We start from the raw sequence: 16819 nt of genomic DNA, 5'->3' as shown, positions 1-16819 counted from the left end.
GAACTGGGAGGTGGAGTGTTCGCAATGGCTGTGCAATAGGTATGCATTCTTTTTTATGCTAGTTGAGGTGAGGACTGTTGCCTTAGCATGCTGAAGATTATTTCTTGGTTGTTATCAAGGGCTCCCTTTGGAGCATTGAAGCTGAGGTCTGGAGGGCTGGGGGGTATGGATGCTGGTGCGTGAGTTTCGTGCCAGTAGACTGGTCTTGCGCCATGGTCATATCCTCCTGCTAATCTTCAAATGTCTGTGTTCTGCTTAACATATGGATGCATTTGGATGCAAGTTAAACAACCTACACGTATTTAAGTTTGTCGTTGTGTCAAGGCTTACCTCTGGCAAACGTGAGGACTTTAATTTCTATAATGCCTTAAACCTGTGGTTCCACATTCGTCAGTTTACCAATCAAAACAAACCCTATTCCGGAGAAATAGTTCTTGTCTAAATACATTTTGATCTCCATTGTTTAGCATCTCCAGACCTCCAGACGAAGCACTGACGAAGAGCAGGAGGTGGTACTTTTAGGCCACATGGCTGCATTGCTGGATGGATCAGGCACCTTGTCACGCCAAGGCCCAGATTTTGATAGAGCGCTTGCACTGCGCAAATGCGTTGGTTATTTTGGTTCATCAGAACAGAGGTGCAAATCCTACCCATGCTGCATAGCTTTTGGGTTTCAGTTCCACCACAAACTTTCTTAGCGAAAGACTGTGACCTCATCAGCAATCGTGACAAAAATTCAGCATGAAACCCATGCAGTACAGTCTAGTGCATTATGATAGCAGTGCATTTGCATTGCAAAATGGGCTTCATTCTTCATTCTTACACCGTGCACAGGATCTGAGCAGCCTATGATGCCGCGTGGATGGGCACATATATGCTGTTAACAGGTGCATAATGTAATGTAAAGCGGTCTTGTGTAGCACCGTCCTGCCAATAATGTTGGCGGCGCTGCTCATGACTCTGTAAGGAAGGAGGGCCGGGTGTGTTAGTTGGGAAGGCAGATGCACAGACCTTTGGTGTTGATGGATGCAGGCTGGAAGTACCCATTACCTTTGTGTTGATAGGAACGTCTCTGTGTCGTTTGGGGTTGGTTAGCCATATGGGCAGTCCCTGGGTGCAAACATTAAGAGCATGGTCTTTTACAGAAGATGGATAGGGTCTGAATCTGTTAAGTACACTACACCTAAAAGGATGTCTGTAGGAGCGTGGCAGGTGTAAGGATGCAATATTTTAGTAGTGAGGAGTTAGTCGAGGGATGATAGGGTGGAGAGTGGGGGTGAGGGTGTTGTCACTTCCTGGCTGATGGTGGTAGATTTTACTGACATTAATGGTGCGGAGAGAGCCACGCAGCAGAGGTTTCATGAGCCTGCTTGGTTTGCTGCAGATGGCAGTGCTGAGAGTTTTAAACAATCCTTCATGTAAATTAGCCCAAGTTTCTGGTGCAGTTTTGTAGCCGGTTGCTATTTTTCTTTTCTTTCAAAGTGGTTGTTGAAAAGCCATGTTTTGAGCTATTTCCTGAAAGTCAGGTGGTTCTTCTCCAGGCAGAGAGGTTTGGGATGGGGTGTTCCATACTTTTCGTGGCCAGAACTGAAAAAGAGGAAACTCTTTGCTGTTTCTTGTTGAAGTTGGGCCTAGTACTAGTTCAGCATTGCTGACATAAGTGTTATGGAAAGCATGTAGTGTCGAAGAGTACTCCTGAGGGAGGAAGGGCCCGTGGAATGAACGATGGGCGATGCACCCGGTTTTGAAATTAACCCTTTTTTTGGTGGGTAGCCAGTGGAGAACTCTCAGGGATGGAAATCCAGTCTGCCCTCATTGAGCTAGATATGGGGACTCCAGTTCTTGGTGGCAGCAGCTTCTCTAAAATGATTGTGGGCTATGTCCCTAACAGGAATTCCTGTGTAAATTGGGTGTGGTGCCCAATGACATTATTCGGGGTGATGGGAAGGGAGGGAGGGAGAGAGAGAAGGAAGGAGGGAGGGAGGGAGGGAGAGAGAAGGAAGGAAGGAAGGAAGGAGGGAGCGAGGGAGGGGGAGAGAGAGAGAGAGAGAGAGAGAGAGATATTAAGGACAATCTAGCTGTTTGTTGTTGCACTCTGTGAAGCACGCATGTAAGCTTTTCAAGGAGGCCAGGGTTTGCCATAATTAGTAGCCCAGACATGATCCATGCTTTGGAAACCCCTTCATCTCTTGGAAATGAACCATGTGAAGCAAACCAGATCCTTGGTCATGACCAGAGGCTGGTTTGCTTCACATGGTTCGTTTCCAATAGAGGACAGAGTTTGTTAAAACACAGATAGTTGAAAATTGAGTACTTTGAATACAGCATTGACATGGCCATTCCGAAATGAATAGAATTTCTAACGTTTATGACTTTGTGTCTGTGCTGTAGCTGTTACTTGTGAGAAAGGGGGTGCATTGCAGTATAAACAACCCTGGTCAAGTATCTGCAATTTGGCTGTGTGGTGTAGAGGAAGCTCTGTGTCATCTACCAGTCCATGTAGTCCAAGTATTGCTGTGATGTTGTGATGTTGCAATAAGGAGCAATGTTTCACAAACCATGTGCCGCACCACGTTGCATCAGTCTGTTGTTAGTTTGTAGATCAGGGCCGATTTATTTGCAAATTAATCTTTGTGATGAGTTACTTAGAGTTGCCACTAAAGCATGTAGGAAGTACAACGAGTGCACGACAACTGCAAGCTACTGCTGAACCTACACATGTTTCGTGCAGAAGGCCCTTCCTCAGGGTAAGTTCCTCTATGGAATAGCAAAGTATTTGTTCATCTGCCGCAATTGTCAGTTACGTTGGTCTGTTTTCCAGCCAGAGGAAGATAGGTGTGTGTATCAGCTACATGCAGGGATTAAAGTATGGTGGGGCTGGGCCCCACCAGTCTCCAAAAACTGATGCTGACTGAGGTTGCTGCCGGGGCTCCCTCCATCACGGGCCCCATTTTTCCAGAGCACAAGTCAAAGGCCTGAAAGCTCACACAGCAACGCACACTGCTCTATTATGGAGCAAGCTGTGAAAGCGACCCTCCTCCATGTAAGGAATAGGTGCAGGGTCAGCAGAAGCCGTTGTTCATTCAGGCAGTACATCCCATGCCTCATGCTGAAAGGATTGCCAACATTTTACTGTACGAGTGTCATCAAAAATGTTATGAGCAGCACGGCGCGTGTGCGATGTGTTCTCAGAAAGGTTGTAGCCTTTAATCACTGTTAGACATATTTGCCAAATTATGAAACTTTGTGATTGTTCTAATGTTACCTAAATGCTCTTTTAAGCAGCGTGTATCTTACATTGATGCTATTTGTATCCCTTCACTTTCCCGTAGGTGATTTCAGGGCCTGCTGAAATGCAACGGAGACCATTTATAAATCATGTTGTGAGGCAGCTGTCTGGTGCACAACGTATAATGGGGATGCTTTCTAATGCAAACACCAATGGGCAATGTTCCTCATTGTATTATTGTGGGTTCATTACACAAGCCCCTCCTTGCACTGCTTTGATCTCCAATCACATTCCCAGTGCCAGCCAACGAGCTAAAAGTAGGATAAAACATGTCTGTGATAACTGAACAATGTTTAAAGGTGTATGTCTTTGTCCAGAAAATGCACATTTAAAGTGACACACCCTTTAGTTTGTGAAGACTTCTGCTTTAGACTTCATGGGAATACCACAAGCCCCACATTCTGTTGCAAAATCGCAGATTAAAAAGTGAAGGGAGGGAACAAGCGGCTGCAAACTTTCATGGGTTGGGTATCTTGGCCCCTGCACCGCAGAACAAAGAAAGCAAGTCAGCAGGGAGCTGAAACCCTAAATGACAATTTAAGAAGAGCTATTAGGCTGTCCGTGAAGCCAGGTTATGGCAGTTTAATTACAGGGGTGATTTACTCACTGATTCATGTATTTATATACCGAGTGAGAACTTAATTTATTTGCAAACTGATCCAGAGAGATGGAATTTACACTATGCAGATGGGATGCAAAAAGACCACACGAGGCAATGCTGAGTAACTCAGAATACATGTTTGAAGGGTCTCATAATGTATTGCTTGCGACAGTCGATCCTTGGTTAAGCTACCTGCCCCTGCTTTAGGCCACGCCTAGCACTTGATGCAGCCCCTGCCCATTCAATTTCACATCTCACTTCGAGGCCCCGCCTCCAGTTCCCTGGTTTTGGGGGATGGACCCTCCTCCAGTTCCCTGGTTACACGGGATGGCCCCGCCTCCAGTGCCCCTCCTATTCGATTTCACATCCCACATCAAGCAGTGGCTACATGAATTTGGAGCTCTCGCTGGTGTGTAGATTGCTTTGGCTACATGAAAATGCTGAATAGAAGTGGGCACTGGGAGGATCCCTGCCTGCGTTGCGCGGTGTGTGCGACTTTCCAATAAATTGGATCCCGGCCACATAATCTGGATGAGGCTGAGCAGAGATGACTTGATCTTTTCTAGGTCAGGGCAAGAAAACCCCATTCATTCCTTTAATCATTTTAACAGAATGTCTGATCTGCATTTTCATAGTGATCCAGAGCATCAAGTAGAATAAATTTTCCCTACATCGATGGCCAGGGGGATGTCCTCTCTTTGCTTCCACAGTTTCAGTTCCTGTCATGGGCCTAGCATAGCCTGACATCTTGCACCATCTGGGGACCCCTGCTCTCTGTTCCCTCTCATTTGAGGTAGTGCTGGCACCCCACTGAAGTTCAGCACCACTCATTCCAGGTAAGAGTAGTCTCACCTCACCTACTCAGCAAAGCCTCTGTTTAGAAAGACATCTGAACAAAAGGATACATGCGATATGTGCTGCTTCAACACTCAAGCGCAACTATTTTTTTAAATCTAACTTTGAAAGCAATCAGTAAATGCCAGAAATGTCTGCAATGATACATATCAATTTTTTTTTTGTACAGTACCTGCTGCGGGATGACTCCCCCATTAATGCTAGCAGTTATTACCCAGTTTAATGGTCATTCAAAAAAATGAAGGGCTAAGTTTCCCTACTGGGATTCAAAAGCAGAAAGTGTAGGCTTTGGGGTTGGCGGAGGCGAACACATACCACATGGAAAATCATTCACATGTCTCTTTTAGTGAGCAAACCAGGCACCTCGATCTACTCAGGGCTTCCCTCCCTCAGCCATAAGATCCCCATGTATTGAACCAACTTGTTTCTACAAAGGTCTTGCTCATTTTGCCTTAGAGAGGCTCGGCTTCACCTCACCGAGGAGGCCCGACTCGGCAGAAACAATGTCTGGGGTTGCTGTTGGCACTCCTGTTTAGAAGAGAATTGCCTAGCGTTTCGGTGCTGCACTGCCCTTGTGGGCGGGACAAAGACTGATATGCAAATGGATATGTCTCCTCTGTGAAGGGAGCAGTGAGCCAAAACGTGGTTATAGACCCTCCTGAGTGGAAGAAATTCCACAGAACAGGGTATTTGACCCATGTTCGTTCTCAGTAGATGGGCTCCCACGCTCCTTTGTAACTTTCTTCTACCACAATAGCGCTGGAAATAAGAAAAGAAAATTAACATGCTACACTGCCCTAGGGGAGCGGGGGGCAGTAGACTATTGGGGCATGTTATAAGCCTGTGAGTGGGCGATGCCACGTGGGAATGACAGCAGCTGGATGAACCCCAAACTTTCCAGATGACTCGCTAGAAAAGTTAGAACAAATTCACGTGACCACGGGTCACCCTTAAATCGAACGTTTCACATTTTCTCCAAATTAAGGTACCCGCTTAATAAATTCATCAAAGCATTGAGGCGCATCTAAACGATTCTGTGATTGGTGTAATTTGGTGTAGTTTGGTGCAGTACCAAATTCTCTCCATTAATGAAAGGGAGTAGAGTTAGCCTGTCAGGACGAATGACTCTTTATGGCGCAGATCACGTGGGATAATAATCGATCCAGGTCCAAATTCGGTCATTTATGAACTCCAAGATACAGATGCCTGATGCCCATTAATATTACACCACGGTCTGTTTTCATAGTTTTGACAGTGTGTATTAGCACTTGTGAGCCTTTCAAACATTTCCATGTGCCATATCATACAGGTTTGCTATCAAGAATATTTGCACATATGGGTTGTTTTACTACAAATGCAGCTTTTCGAAGGGGTCGATAGGTGATATTTTTCCAAGTGCTTCATTCCTTTCAGTCACTGCAGTCAGACGGGCTGCAATAGGCCCTGACAGCTCATAATGTTGAGCCTCTGATTTGAAAGACGTCAACATGAACCCTCTCATTATGTTACTGACCAATCACAAACAAAGGCTTGTGTCCCAAACACATGCCTAGGCATTAAGTGTATTAAGCGGCGAGACGGACTGGCGGGGACTGGGTGGAGGCAGTAACCTTGATGTGTGAGACTGGTCAGCTGTCAGGAGGGGACTGTGATCAAGGACTCTAAACAAGTCCTTCGTCTATTTCTCACTCCTCAAGGAGCCCGGGATCAGCCCCAATAGCAGGACATTTACATGCCTGGAACTGTTCTCGGTGGATTATATTAATTGTGTAGCTACTGTAGACGAATAGAGGGGCTTTCTTTAGTCTGCACTGTCAAGCAGTATTGTACTTGGTACAATCAGCTTCCGAAACACCCACGAGGGTTACCCTCACACTGTGGCTCGTCTGCCTTTGAATTAATGGGAGTTTCATATCCATTAACGTGCCAGGCCCAATTAAGTGCGTTGGTCTTGAATCAGCGAGCATGATGGCAGGAATGCATTATTGCACGGTCTTGCTTAATTCAACGTCGGCCAAGTCTTTTGATAGGAAGGATTTTCTGTGACATGTTTTTTTTCAATCCTAATTTGATTAAGTTTCTTACATCAAATGTTCTACATGCATCCTGACCTAGGGCCCCAGGTACGCGCGTGGTCCGGGTCCTGCGCACCCCCATGGAAAACCAATCTCTAAGCACGTTAATTCATTTTCAATGCCACTGCCCTGAAATCTTGCACCGGCACCCACCGGGAAATTCATAAATTGGCTACTACTACATAGTTGTAGGGCTCAATTATGTTGTCTTGGTAAATGTGTACCTTTTAGAACACCTGCATCCATTGTAAGGTGAAACCCATTTACAAAAGAAACCATTAGGACTTTACATATCCTCGCCCTCATATTGCCCTACCTGGGTGAAGCCCAGAGCTTGTCCTCCCCCAGAGGCGGGTTGAGGGGGGGCCAGTTCCTATGCCCATCCCCCTAAACGTTCCTTGAATGTGATAACCGGTAGCCCTTTTGATCATCCGATACCACTCACTCTCCAGTCTGGCCCGAATTCGCAATGTTTCTTCTCAGGACTACCAGGACCAAGATGCATTGCCTGGTCAAACAACTCCAGAGGGACAGAGGAGGGAGCAACCCGGCACTTAATAAAAAAGAAAGGCAGTACTCAACTCATCTTGAAGCCAGTTGAACGCCGATCCCACATGCAGTAGAGTCCCTGACAAAAGGGGGGCATCCTAAAAGGATCCTAAAATGGGGCTTTGTACCATTTCCATGCAGCAACACCCCCCAGGGGAAAAGACAGTCACAGATTATGCACCATAGTTAGGTGGAATGCACAGCCACTTTGGGGAGTGGAGTAAGAGCAATACCAGAAAGACACAAGTATAAAAAGCCCATTACAGATGCAGCGTGTGGGGTGTTTGGGTGAGGTCAGGAGGCGTAGAGGTGGACCAAGAAACCAGAAGGCGGGCGGAAGGTGGGGCGGAGGTCTGAGGCGTCTGTGGAGTTGGCTAGCAGTACAGGTGAGGTATTGTGTGTGTGAGAGAGAGTGGTACCTAGTGGAAAGAGTTCAGCTGTGATTGTGAGGGTGCCTGTGAGAGAGAATGGTAGTGTGGTAGTGGATGCATACGAGAGAGGTAGTGGGAGTGAGTGAGAATCTGTGAGAGTTGCATGAAATGGTGAGATTGGGAGAGTAAGGGGAGCAGTTGAAGGAAGAGAGCGGAGGAGAGAAGATAAAGGGTAAGAGGGAGTAGATCATAGAAGTAGGTGAGAGAGGAGTGTGAGAAGACCAAAGGGACAGAGGAGGGAGGGGATGGAAGGAGAGGGATAGAGAGAGTGTGTGTGAGAGAGAGAGAGAGCGAGAGAGAGAGAAAGTGAGAAAGGAGGAATAAGAGGTTGAGTAGGAACTGAGGAGAAAAGGAGGTGGGAGGGTACAAGTAGAGGAAGATCGTATGGGGAGTACAAGAAGGAAACAGGAGTGGAGGATAGGTATGATATGATATTTGTAATTTATAACGCGCCTGTACACAAGTGTTTCTAGGCACGACACAACAAGGAGCGGGAAACAGAAGGAGGACAAAACAATGATCTTACTAGGTCTTGTATCATTCAGATCATGCACGTGCGGGGAAGTGGGAGGGGAGAAGTGCCAGGGGGAAGGGTGAAGTGCAGGTAACTCAATAAGTGCTGACAGAGGGTGCCTCATAAGTGCAGTGAGAAGGGACTGTAGGGTTGCAGATCAGACCATAAATGCTAGGGGAGCCCAGAGGCAGTGCGAGGGCAATTGGACATGCAGGAGCCTGGGCCCGAGTTCAGTGGGTGGCAGGTAGCCAGTGGGCAGAGAAGTCAGGGATATCGGCGGGGAGAGGTAAGATAGCTAAGGCCATGGCCTTTAGGCCCTCCCATAATAAAGAGGTTACTCTAGACTGCAGGAGTGCCCAATCTTTGGGTATTTGAGACACCTGGTATAGGGGTGGAGGGAATGCAGGGGATGCTGAAGTGCTGGCTAGAAGGACCCTCTTATATAATCTGCCCGGCACTGAACCCCATTCCATGGTAAAAGCCCTGGCGCCATCTGTCAGAGCTCTGATTCCATCTGTGACAGCTGCAAGTAGGTAGGAATCAAGAAAGTGGATGCGGTGCTCCGCTACCAGGTCAAACAGCCCCTTTGCTACATGCCCATGTATATCCTGTGTGCTGTGTACGGTCACTGTAAGGTCATTCCTTCCCTGAGCTGCACTAACTGATCAGTAGGTCCACCAGTCTGAGCTTTGTAATACTTCCCTTCCTAGGACACCACACTTGCAAATATCACCAGTCGCCAGCAGGGGCTGCTGTGCTCACCTTAAAAAGAATGTACACACAGCAAATGTGGCCAGCGTTGGACTGCTCCAAAAAATCATCCCAACACAAAAAGCAGTCCTCGGTCCCACCCTTTGCTGAAAGAGTCCTATTGGACCAGAAAACGGACCCAATTATAGGTCGGCCCGTCCGATCCTGAAAGTGGCCGCAGTGATAGACACCCAAACCTGCCTAAACTCTGGGTTTTTAGCCATTTCTTTGGGTCTCCGGGTTTTCGGGTCCCGTCCAATCCTCCATCCGATTGGCTACTGGCATCGGTCTTTTGCAGCCAATCGGATGGATGATTGGACGGGACCCGGAAATGGCGCGAATTCAGTATTACCGCGTTTATTTTGCTTAAACTTGTATTCTTTTTGCCCAGTTTGCCTTATGTTTTAGTCACCTTAAATTGAAGGGCGACTAAAACATAAGACAAACTGGCCAAATAGAATCAAAGCAGAAGCAAAATAAAAACGCGGAATACTGCTTTCAATCCGGTGTCATACTGCTTTCAATCCGGTGTCATTAATGGCACCGGATTGAAAGCAGTATTCCTATTTTTTTCAGCTTCCGTTCTTTTTGGCCAGTTTGCCAGGGTTCAAGTTGATGGTACACGTGGGTGAACGGAGTCCACCCAGTTTTTTCAGAGGGTGGACTCGGGCTCCCAACTAAAATGAGAAAAATTGAAGGTCCTCTTTGAATTCATGAATTATTCCTAACTCAGGGATTGAACCACAGCCATCAGGTTTGCAGGCTGAACACCTCACCACCGCACATTATAACCTCATGAAAAATAAACAACTATGGTGAAATGTACAATTTCGGTTCTGCAAGTTCCAGGGAAACCCTTTGTATTGGTTCATGGAGTTTAAAACATGCACACATTATTTGAGGAAAATATCCTCTCTTGGTTTTGTGTGTGTATTGCTTTTATGGAAGGCAAATGCCATTCGTCCTATGCAATTTGGGAGGTCATGCATGTCCTTGGACATTCAAATTTTTTTGCATTCCACTGTAAAGTGCAAACTGCAAACGTGTTTCTAATGACAGCTACAACAGCCGAGTTGACCTTTTTGACAGGTGGGTGGGGTGTGTGGGCGGAGCCTGTGCAAATGGGTGGAGTCATTTGTGACTGTGGGTGGGGCATACATCTCAGGGTTTTTGATTTTAAAATGTAGGCAGGTGTGGATGCACATGATGTTTCCTTTGTGTTTATTTCAGTGAAGATTATCCACTTAACAACAGAATGGCTTTTAGTTCAAGCAAACCGAACAAAAAAGATGTCTCCTGTAGTTTAACAGGGACAACAGTCCCTGGTCCCCCAACTCCTCAGCAAACCTTGTAAGGTTTTAGTCACTAAAAGAATGGGGTGTTTATAAAGTGTCCTATTCACAAGTTGTGCAGCCCTGGACTTCTACTTCCACCTAGTCTTTCACCACCCTTTCCCCTTTGTGGCCACCTCCTGCTGTGCTCTCACCACCTCCTCCTGTTCTCTTACCACCTCGTCCTAGTCTTTCACCACCCTTTCCCCTTTGTGGCCACCTCCTGCTGTGCTCTCTCCACCTCCTCCTGTTCTCTTACCACCTCGTCCTAGTCTTTCACCACCCTTTCCCCTTTGTGGCCACCTCCTGCTGTGCTCTCACCACCTCCTCCTGTTCTCTTACCACCTCGTCCTAGTCTTTCACCACCCTTTCCCCTTTGTGGCCACCTCCTGCTGTGCTCTCACCACCTCCTCCTGTTCTCTTACCACCTCGTCCTAGTCTTTAACCATCCCTCCCCTTTTGTGTCCACCGCCTCCTGCGCTCTCACCACCTCCTCCTGTTCTCTTACCACCTCGTCCTAGTCTTTCACCACCCCTCCCCTTTTGCGTCCACCTCCTGCTGTGCTCCCACCACCTCCGCCTGTTCTCTTGCCACCTCGTCCTAGTCTGTTACCACCCCTCCCCTTTTATGTCCACCTCCTCTTCTGCTCTCACCTCCTCCTCCTGTTTTCTTGCCACCTCGTCCTAGTCTTTCACCACCTCCCCCCTTGTCTCCACCTCCTCCTTGTCTAGATGTTTCCTGCATCCTCCTCAGTCTTTCTTACAAGCCACTGTAATTCCTCTGCTCCCAGTTACCTTGTATTCTCTCCTCAAACCACCTTCAAGCAAACCTCCCGCACTCCTCTCTCACCAAACTACCAGAGATGTCCCTTGCTCTTTATTGGTACTTGTCACCCTCCCACCCTCGTCTCCCCTCCCTGGGTCTTCCTACTTCAATGTCTTTCAGTTGAGGAGAATAATGAGCTATGCCGTGCTACTGTCCTGTTTTTATCTACGGGCGGCTCCACCCTCATGAGGCTCCGCACATCAGAGCAGATATCTGGAGCAGGAGCCATCTTTGATCTGATTCCTGTGAATGTGTGGTGTATGGAGCATGAAAAAGAGTAAGGTACTTCATGCGGCTTTGGTGTTCCTGGTCCCAATGCTTGCTTAGACATTTTCCACCAAGGGGAGCTTGCGAAGTTCAGTCTTGTGAGTGTTTGGTCGTGTAGTCTCTCCTGCAGAGTATGTCTTTCAAGTGTAGCATTGCTTTGACCTCCCAGATGCCTCGGTCTTCGGCTACCTTTCCAGGAGCCTCTTAAAATAATCATGCACATTGTTTGGGTCCTGCGACAAGTCTCTACTATGCTTCTGGGCAGGGTGTGGTGGACCATTAGCTCCTCCCCTGACCGCTGCTGTGTCCTGCATCAGTAAGGAGATGGTGGTATCCAGCTCCCTGAGTTACCCCCATAGTTGCCAACATGGCCCATTCCAATCTGTAGGTGCTTATCCAGTGCTCCAGTGCTGTTTTTTTTCTTTGCATTCTGGGGTTTGTAGTTTGAGTTTTATAATGGGGAAAGTGGAACTCCAAATCCCAGAATGCAAAGACAAAAACCAGGACTGGATAACCACCTACAGGCTGTAAGGGTTCATGTTGGCAAGTATGGTTACCCCACCCTCGACTGTTAGCTTCAGACAGGGAACTATGCTACAAGGTACAATACGAACAAGTATAACAAGAACCCGTCCTTCCAATTAGCAGACGGTGGTGACATCAGAGGACGAAAAAGATGAAACAGAGGTAATGTAACTGCTAAGATTCAGTATTTTAATGATGATCTTATTGATTGTCTTTATGGATATTCGTAAAATTTGGTGGAAATACAAAGATGCCACATATATTAGTCTGATCGCCAACCCACTAAGCACTTTTAAGCAACCTTTTTGGGACGATCATGACAGCCCAGCCTACCAGGATCAAGGAATCCCAGACACTGTTAGGGGGAAGTTGTCCTGAATTCCTTCATGGTTGGGCCGCCTTCTACTTTTTCGTCCCTGTTTATTTCCTCTTTGTGTCTTTTGCCTTTTTGACCTGTTGCCTCCACTGTGCACTTCCTATGCGCGGTTTGCCATTTGTACCCACCCTGTCCCTTTGCCCGCACCTGCCACGAAACACGGCAATCACTCACCTTCTCCGGGAACGCCGCTCAGCCTCTTGCTTGCACCTGTCTCCCTCCAGGCCACCTCTTCCTGCTTCCACCTCCATTTCTGCCTTGTCCCCAGCTTGCCCACTCCACTGTCCTTCCACACAGGAAGGCCAATTCTCCTTTTTTCTCATCAAGATTCACTTTTTTCACCTCAGCAACCCTCCAGTGGGTGATAAAAGATTTGGCACCACCCATTAGGTGACCCTAAGCCCTCCATAATAACCCTTACTTCCTCTAGGTCATTTTAACTGCCATGGGTTTCCCCCCAGGCCTTTTTTGGTGCTTTCGGTATTTCGCCATTCAATGCCTTCTAACGTTTTCTGTTTCATTAACCCCTTAAGGCAACAGGGAGGTAATCCCAAGGACGAGATACCTCACCCTTGGCACTTAGGGGTTAAGTCTGTCTTGCGTGGGAACCAAATAGCCAGCATTGCCCTCACCCTCAGTGGGAGTGGGCGGAGCCTACAATGATTTCTTATGGGAAGTTAGGATGAACGTAGACATCCCTGAGCTTTTAAATCCTGGCGAGAACAATGAGATGTGTCCCGGCCTGGCTAAGTCACCTGTGTTGACGATGCCAATAGTTGACCAGAAAAGGACGCCTTCCAACCTTGATATGAATTTGTTGCAAAGTGAAGGAGCAAGAGCAGGCCAAGAAATGTCGAAAGCAGCATTGCCCTGCAAAACCACCTTTGAAGGTCACGAGGAAGCACAGATCATGTGGCTGTTTATTAAATACAGTTTTTTTTATTTGAGTGGCGCACAGACACGCAATCAGAGCCATGGCAGGGCGGCTATTCTTCCATTGCAAGGCGCTGTCACCGTCGATAGTGATGAAATCAAAATTGCAGTTTAATAGTCATGTTGCCAGACAGCCCTCTTTCCACAGCTGCTTTATTAATAGCAATGCCACATTCTTCTCGAGCAGGTCTCCTATTTCAATAGGGTCTGTACAGAGAACTAATACAGGACAGCTGTGTCTTGGGCTTATTCGATCCTGTATACATCCCACGCTCGTAGTGTTGTACTTCAGGAAAGTTATTAAGGCAATAAATCCAACCAGCCAACTTCATGTGCGCAGGTGATGTTTCTGAATCCCCTTTCACAGCCGTTCCGTGTGCTTAGCTGTGAGCCTGGGCAAATGGATTCGGATGAACTCTGTACCACCTGACTTTCCAACAATTTCCGATAAGCCACCTGCTCTTCAGCTTCCTTTGCAGTTCAGACAGGTGGGCTTGGTCAAGTTCATTTAGTCTTATGATATTATGGGTTATTTATAACACGCTTAATACCCTGAGGTTTCTAAACGTGGACCCGGGGATCAAACCTGTGTTGCTCCGTATCGTCTTGCTTCCAAGGCGAGCACGTTGTCCCTGAGCTATCCTCCCGAGATGCAGTTGGAGTTTGTGATGACTCTTGCAAGCAGAAGCAAGAGGCTCCAGGGTAGTTCTTGCAGAGAGGTCGAGAATTGAAATATGAATTAGTCGGGGGAGAGGGAGGAAACTGGAATATGACAGGTCGGTTACTTATGAGAAAATCACAGATCATGGCAGGCACCCGATTACACACCAGTCAGTGACTGTAACTGGGTGCGCCATCTTTATGTGATTACGACTAGGGAGGATGGGATCCCAGTGAGCGCCCAGCATGACAGAAATATGGTTCATTTCTTGTCAGTGACTCTTGGGTAGAGAAACACACGGTAGGCCGCAGACAGGAGACCATATTCAGCTGCTGCAGCACAGCAGCCATCTTGTTGTGACTAGGAATAACAGAGTGCAGCTGTGATTTAGGAGAATTGGCGGGTATCTCCAATCCGTCGTTTCCTGAAAATGGGATTCTGTTCGAGTCACAAGCTCAGTGGAAGTGCATCCAAGCTTCGTTGGCCATGCAGTACTGCACATGCTTGACGACATGTGTAGTAGCGCCCGGTTGTATTGCAAAGGTTCTTCGGTGAGTGAAGCACTGACCCCTAACCAGTGCTTCATTTATAAAAATAAGAACTGTCTGGATCTGAATATTTTCTAGTACACCTGTGACGCATTGTGGCAGGCATCTCCCCGCCCACTGTTGCCACCACCCGCAGAGGAAGAGTTGGAGGAGGAGATGAGTGATGAGAAAAGAGAGAGACCAAGTACTTTCGGGAGAAAGGAGGAAAGTAGAGACAGGAAAAGATTACGCTATCAGTATATGGAGCTGCTTATAAGACTTGCAGGACAAAGCAACCCATTTGTACATGAAGCGTTGACCTACTGGGCAGCTCCATGGACGGATCGTGAAGTGGTCTCCTTCAATATGCTGATATCCGAAGTACTACATTTATTAGTGCTTCGGGTGACAATATATTTATGAAAACATAAATTCAGGCATGGATAGGCCCCTGCGGCCTGCTGGTCCCGGCCAACAGGGCACGCCTAAAATGGACCCAAGGCGCTGCACCAAAAAGGCTGGCACTGAAACGGCAGCGGCTGAATGTCCTGCTTCCATAATAACACCTTCGATTACAGTGTTTAAAAGCAGCAGGAACCAGGCACGAAGCGCTATGTAAAAAATGATAATACTAAACAGAAATACAGAAATAAAAAAAATAATAACCCCCCCATGAAATGGTTAAGGGGATATTCGAGAGCTCCCTAGACAGACAGGAACTACTAGGCTTACAATTATCCCAACCAAGTCCCTTCAACATTTCAAGAATTCTACACGGCTCGCGTGCCTCACATTGAAGTTCTACCCCCCAGGTGAGTGCGGATACTAAGAACTGCAATGGAGCAACCAGCAGAGCCCAGGCGTGTCATATTGCTGCATTTTAAAGCCAACACAAAAAAGGCCAAAATAAATCGGTCTTTTTTGTGTTCGGTCTTTGAAATGCGGTAATATCACATGGGACAATGTTATCTTAATATACTGATTATTTTTCTGCTATTATATAGCATGGCCATGCAATCAGATGCTACTACACTGGCTGGCCTATACTATGGTTCCTTAGTGCATAGACTGTTTAAGTATGCTCTATCACATACATTAGCGCCGGCGCACCTGTATTTACACTGGCGCTTACTGATTGGACAATGTATGCTTAAAAAGCGCATGCACTTGTGCAAAGGTACTATAATACCACCATAGCTCCTAAAAAAACGTGTTTCTCCTTTCGCCACCCGAGTGAAGCCATGGAAATGTGTCTGTTAAATCACAAAAACTCAAAAGATCAACTCAATGACTGTGCATGATACATGTTGCAGACATGATAGAGGCACGATTCTGAACATGTTCATCTTATTTAATGTATCCGATCTAAATGATGTGCCATCTAGCCACTAGCCATGTGTTTTCTCTGTCTGCTACTGAATTATTTCTGCTCCTTCCACAGCCCTTCGGAGTCGGTCGGGGCGATCCATCATCAATGGCAACTGGGCGATCGACCGCCCGGGGAAGTATGAAGGAGGCGGCACCATGTTCACATACAAGCGCCCCAATGAAATCTCCAGCACGGCAGGGGAGTCCTTTTTGGCTGAAGGTCCAACAAACGAAGCCCTCGATGTCTATGTGAGTATGAGGAAGAGAATCAGACTTTCCTTTGTATCTGAATGAAGCACCTGCACAAGAAAGCATGTCAATTACATTCTCCTGAGTATGTGACTGATGCAATATCCGGGGAACCTTATTGTTACCTTATTCCAAAATGCTCCCAGTTGTCGCGCTGGGATTCTGCTCACTCAGATCTGCCCCCACGAACCCCACTTCGATTTAGCTCCCGTTTGCCTCCTGTAATTTTGCATCACCGTGGTTTTGCCCCTAGGTGTCTCAATGCAATGAGGCTCTGAGCTGCTGCAATATAGGGATTTTCCAATGCAGTGGCGTCACTCCACTGTTGGGTTGGCATCCTACTGGGTACCCCCTGGGCACCCCATTCTGCTCGTTTCCGCATGCCTTCTTCCAGTGTATTTTAGGACTGAGTGCTGCATGCTGTCCAGTGCCGGGAACACCCATTCTAGAGTGCCTTGGGACCTCTCCTCACTGTTACCGTACCAGAGGTGATCCACTGTCAGTGCCCTGGCACAGCCACACCCGATGGATGCCCAGATGCTGATCGGAGTCTCCACGGACTGCTCCCCCCACTAACCTGCTAAAATTCTACATTCCAGCATACAATATGCATGCCAACTAAGCTACCCACACATGGCAATTGAACACCCCTGAGCTTTATGCCACTCCATTCCAGGCCAGCGTCCATGTCAC

The 16819-nt window shown here is 47.3% G+C and overlaps 1 protein-coding gene across 2 annotated transcripts in view; it reads left to right on the top strand.

Annotated features, from left to right (window-relative positions):
• The window catches only part of THSD4 (thrombospondin type 1 domain containing 4), a 1773455-nt gene that overhangs the window by 1605769 nt on the left and 150867 nt on the right, over positions 1 to 16819 (top strand). For both annotated transcript variants that reach the window (XM_069624755.1, XM_069624756.1), the window contains one exon: positions 15951 to 16126. In XM_069624755.1, the coding sequence (XP_069480856.1) occupies positions 15951 to 16126 (176 nt within the window). The remainder of the gene's footprint in view (positions 1 to 15950; positions 16127 to 16819) is intronic.

The sequence above is a fragment of the Ambystoma mexicanum genome, chromosome 11, assembly GCF_040938575.1.
Source record: "Ambystoma mexicanum isolate Mex_15411 chromosome 11, UKY_AmexF1_1, whole genome shotgun sequence".
Taxonomy (NCBI): Eukaryota; Metazoa; Chordata; class Amphibia; order Caudata; family Ambystomatidae; genus Ambystoma; species Ambystoma mexicanum.
Note: the sequence above shows the minus strand (reverse complement) of the source record. Positions and strands in the feature narration are given on the sequence as shown.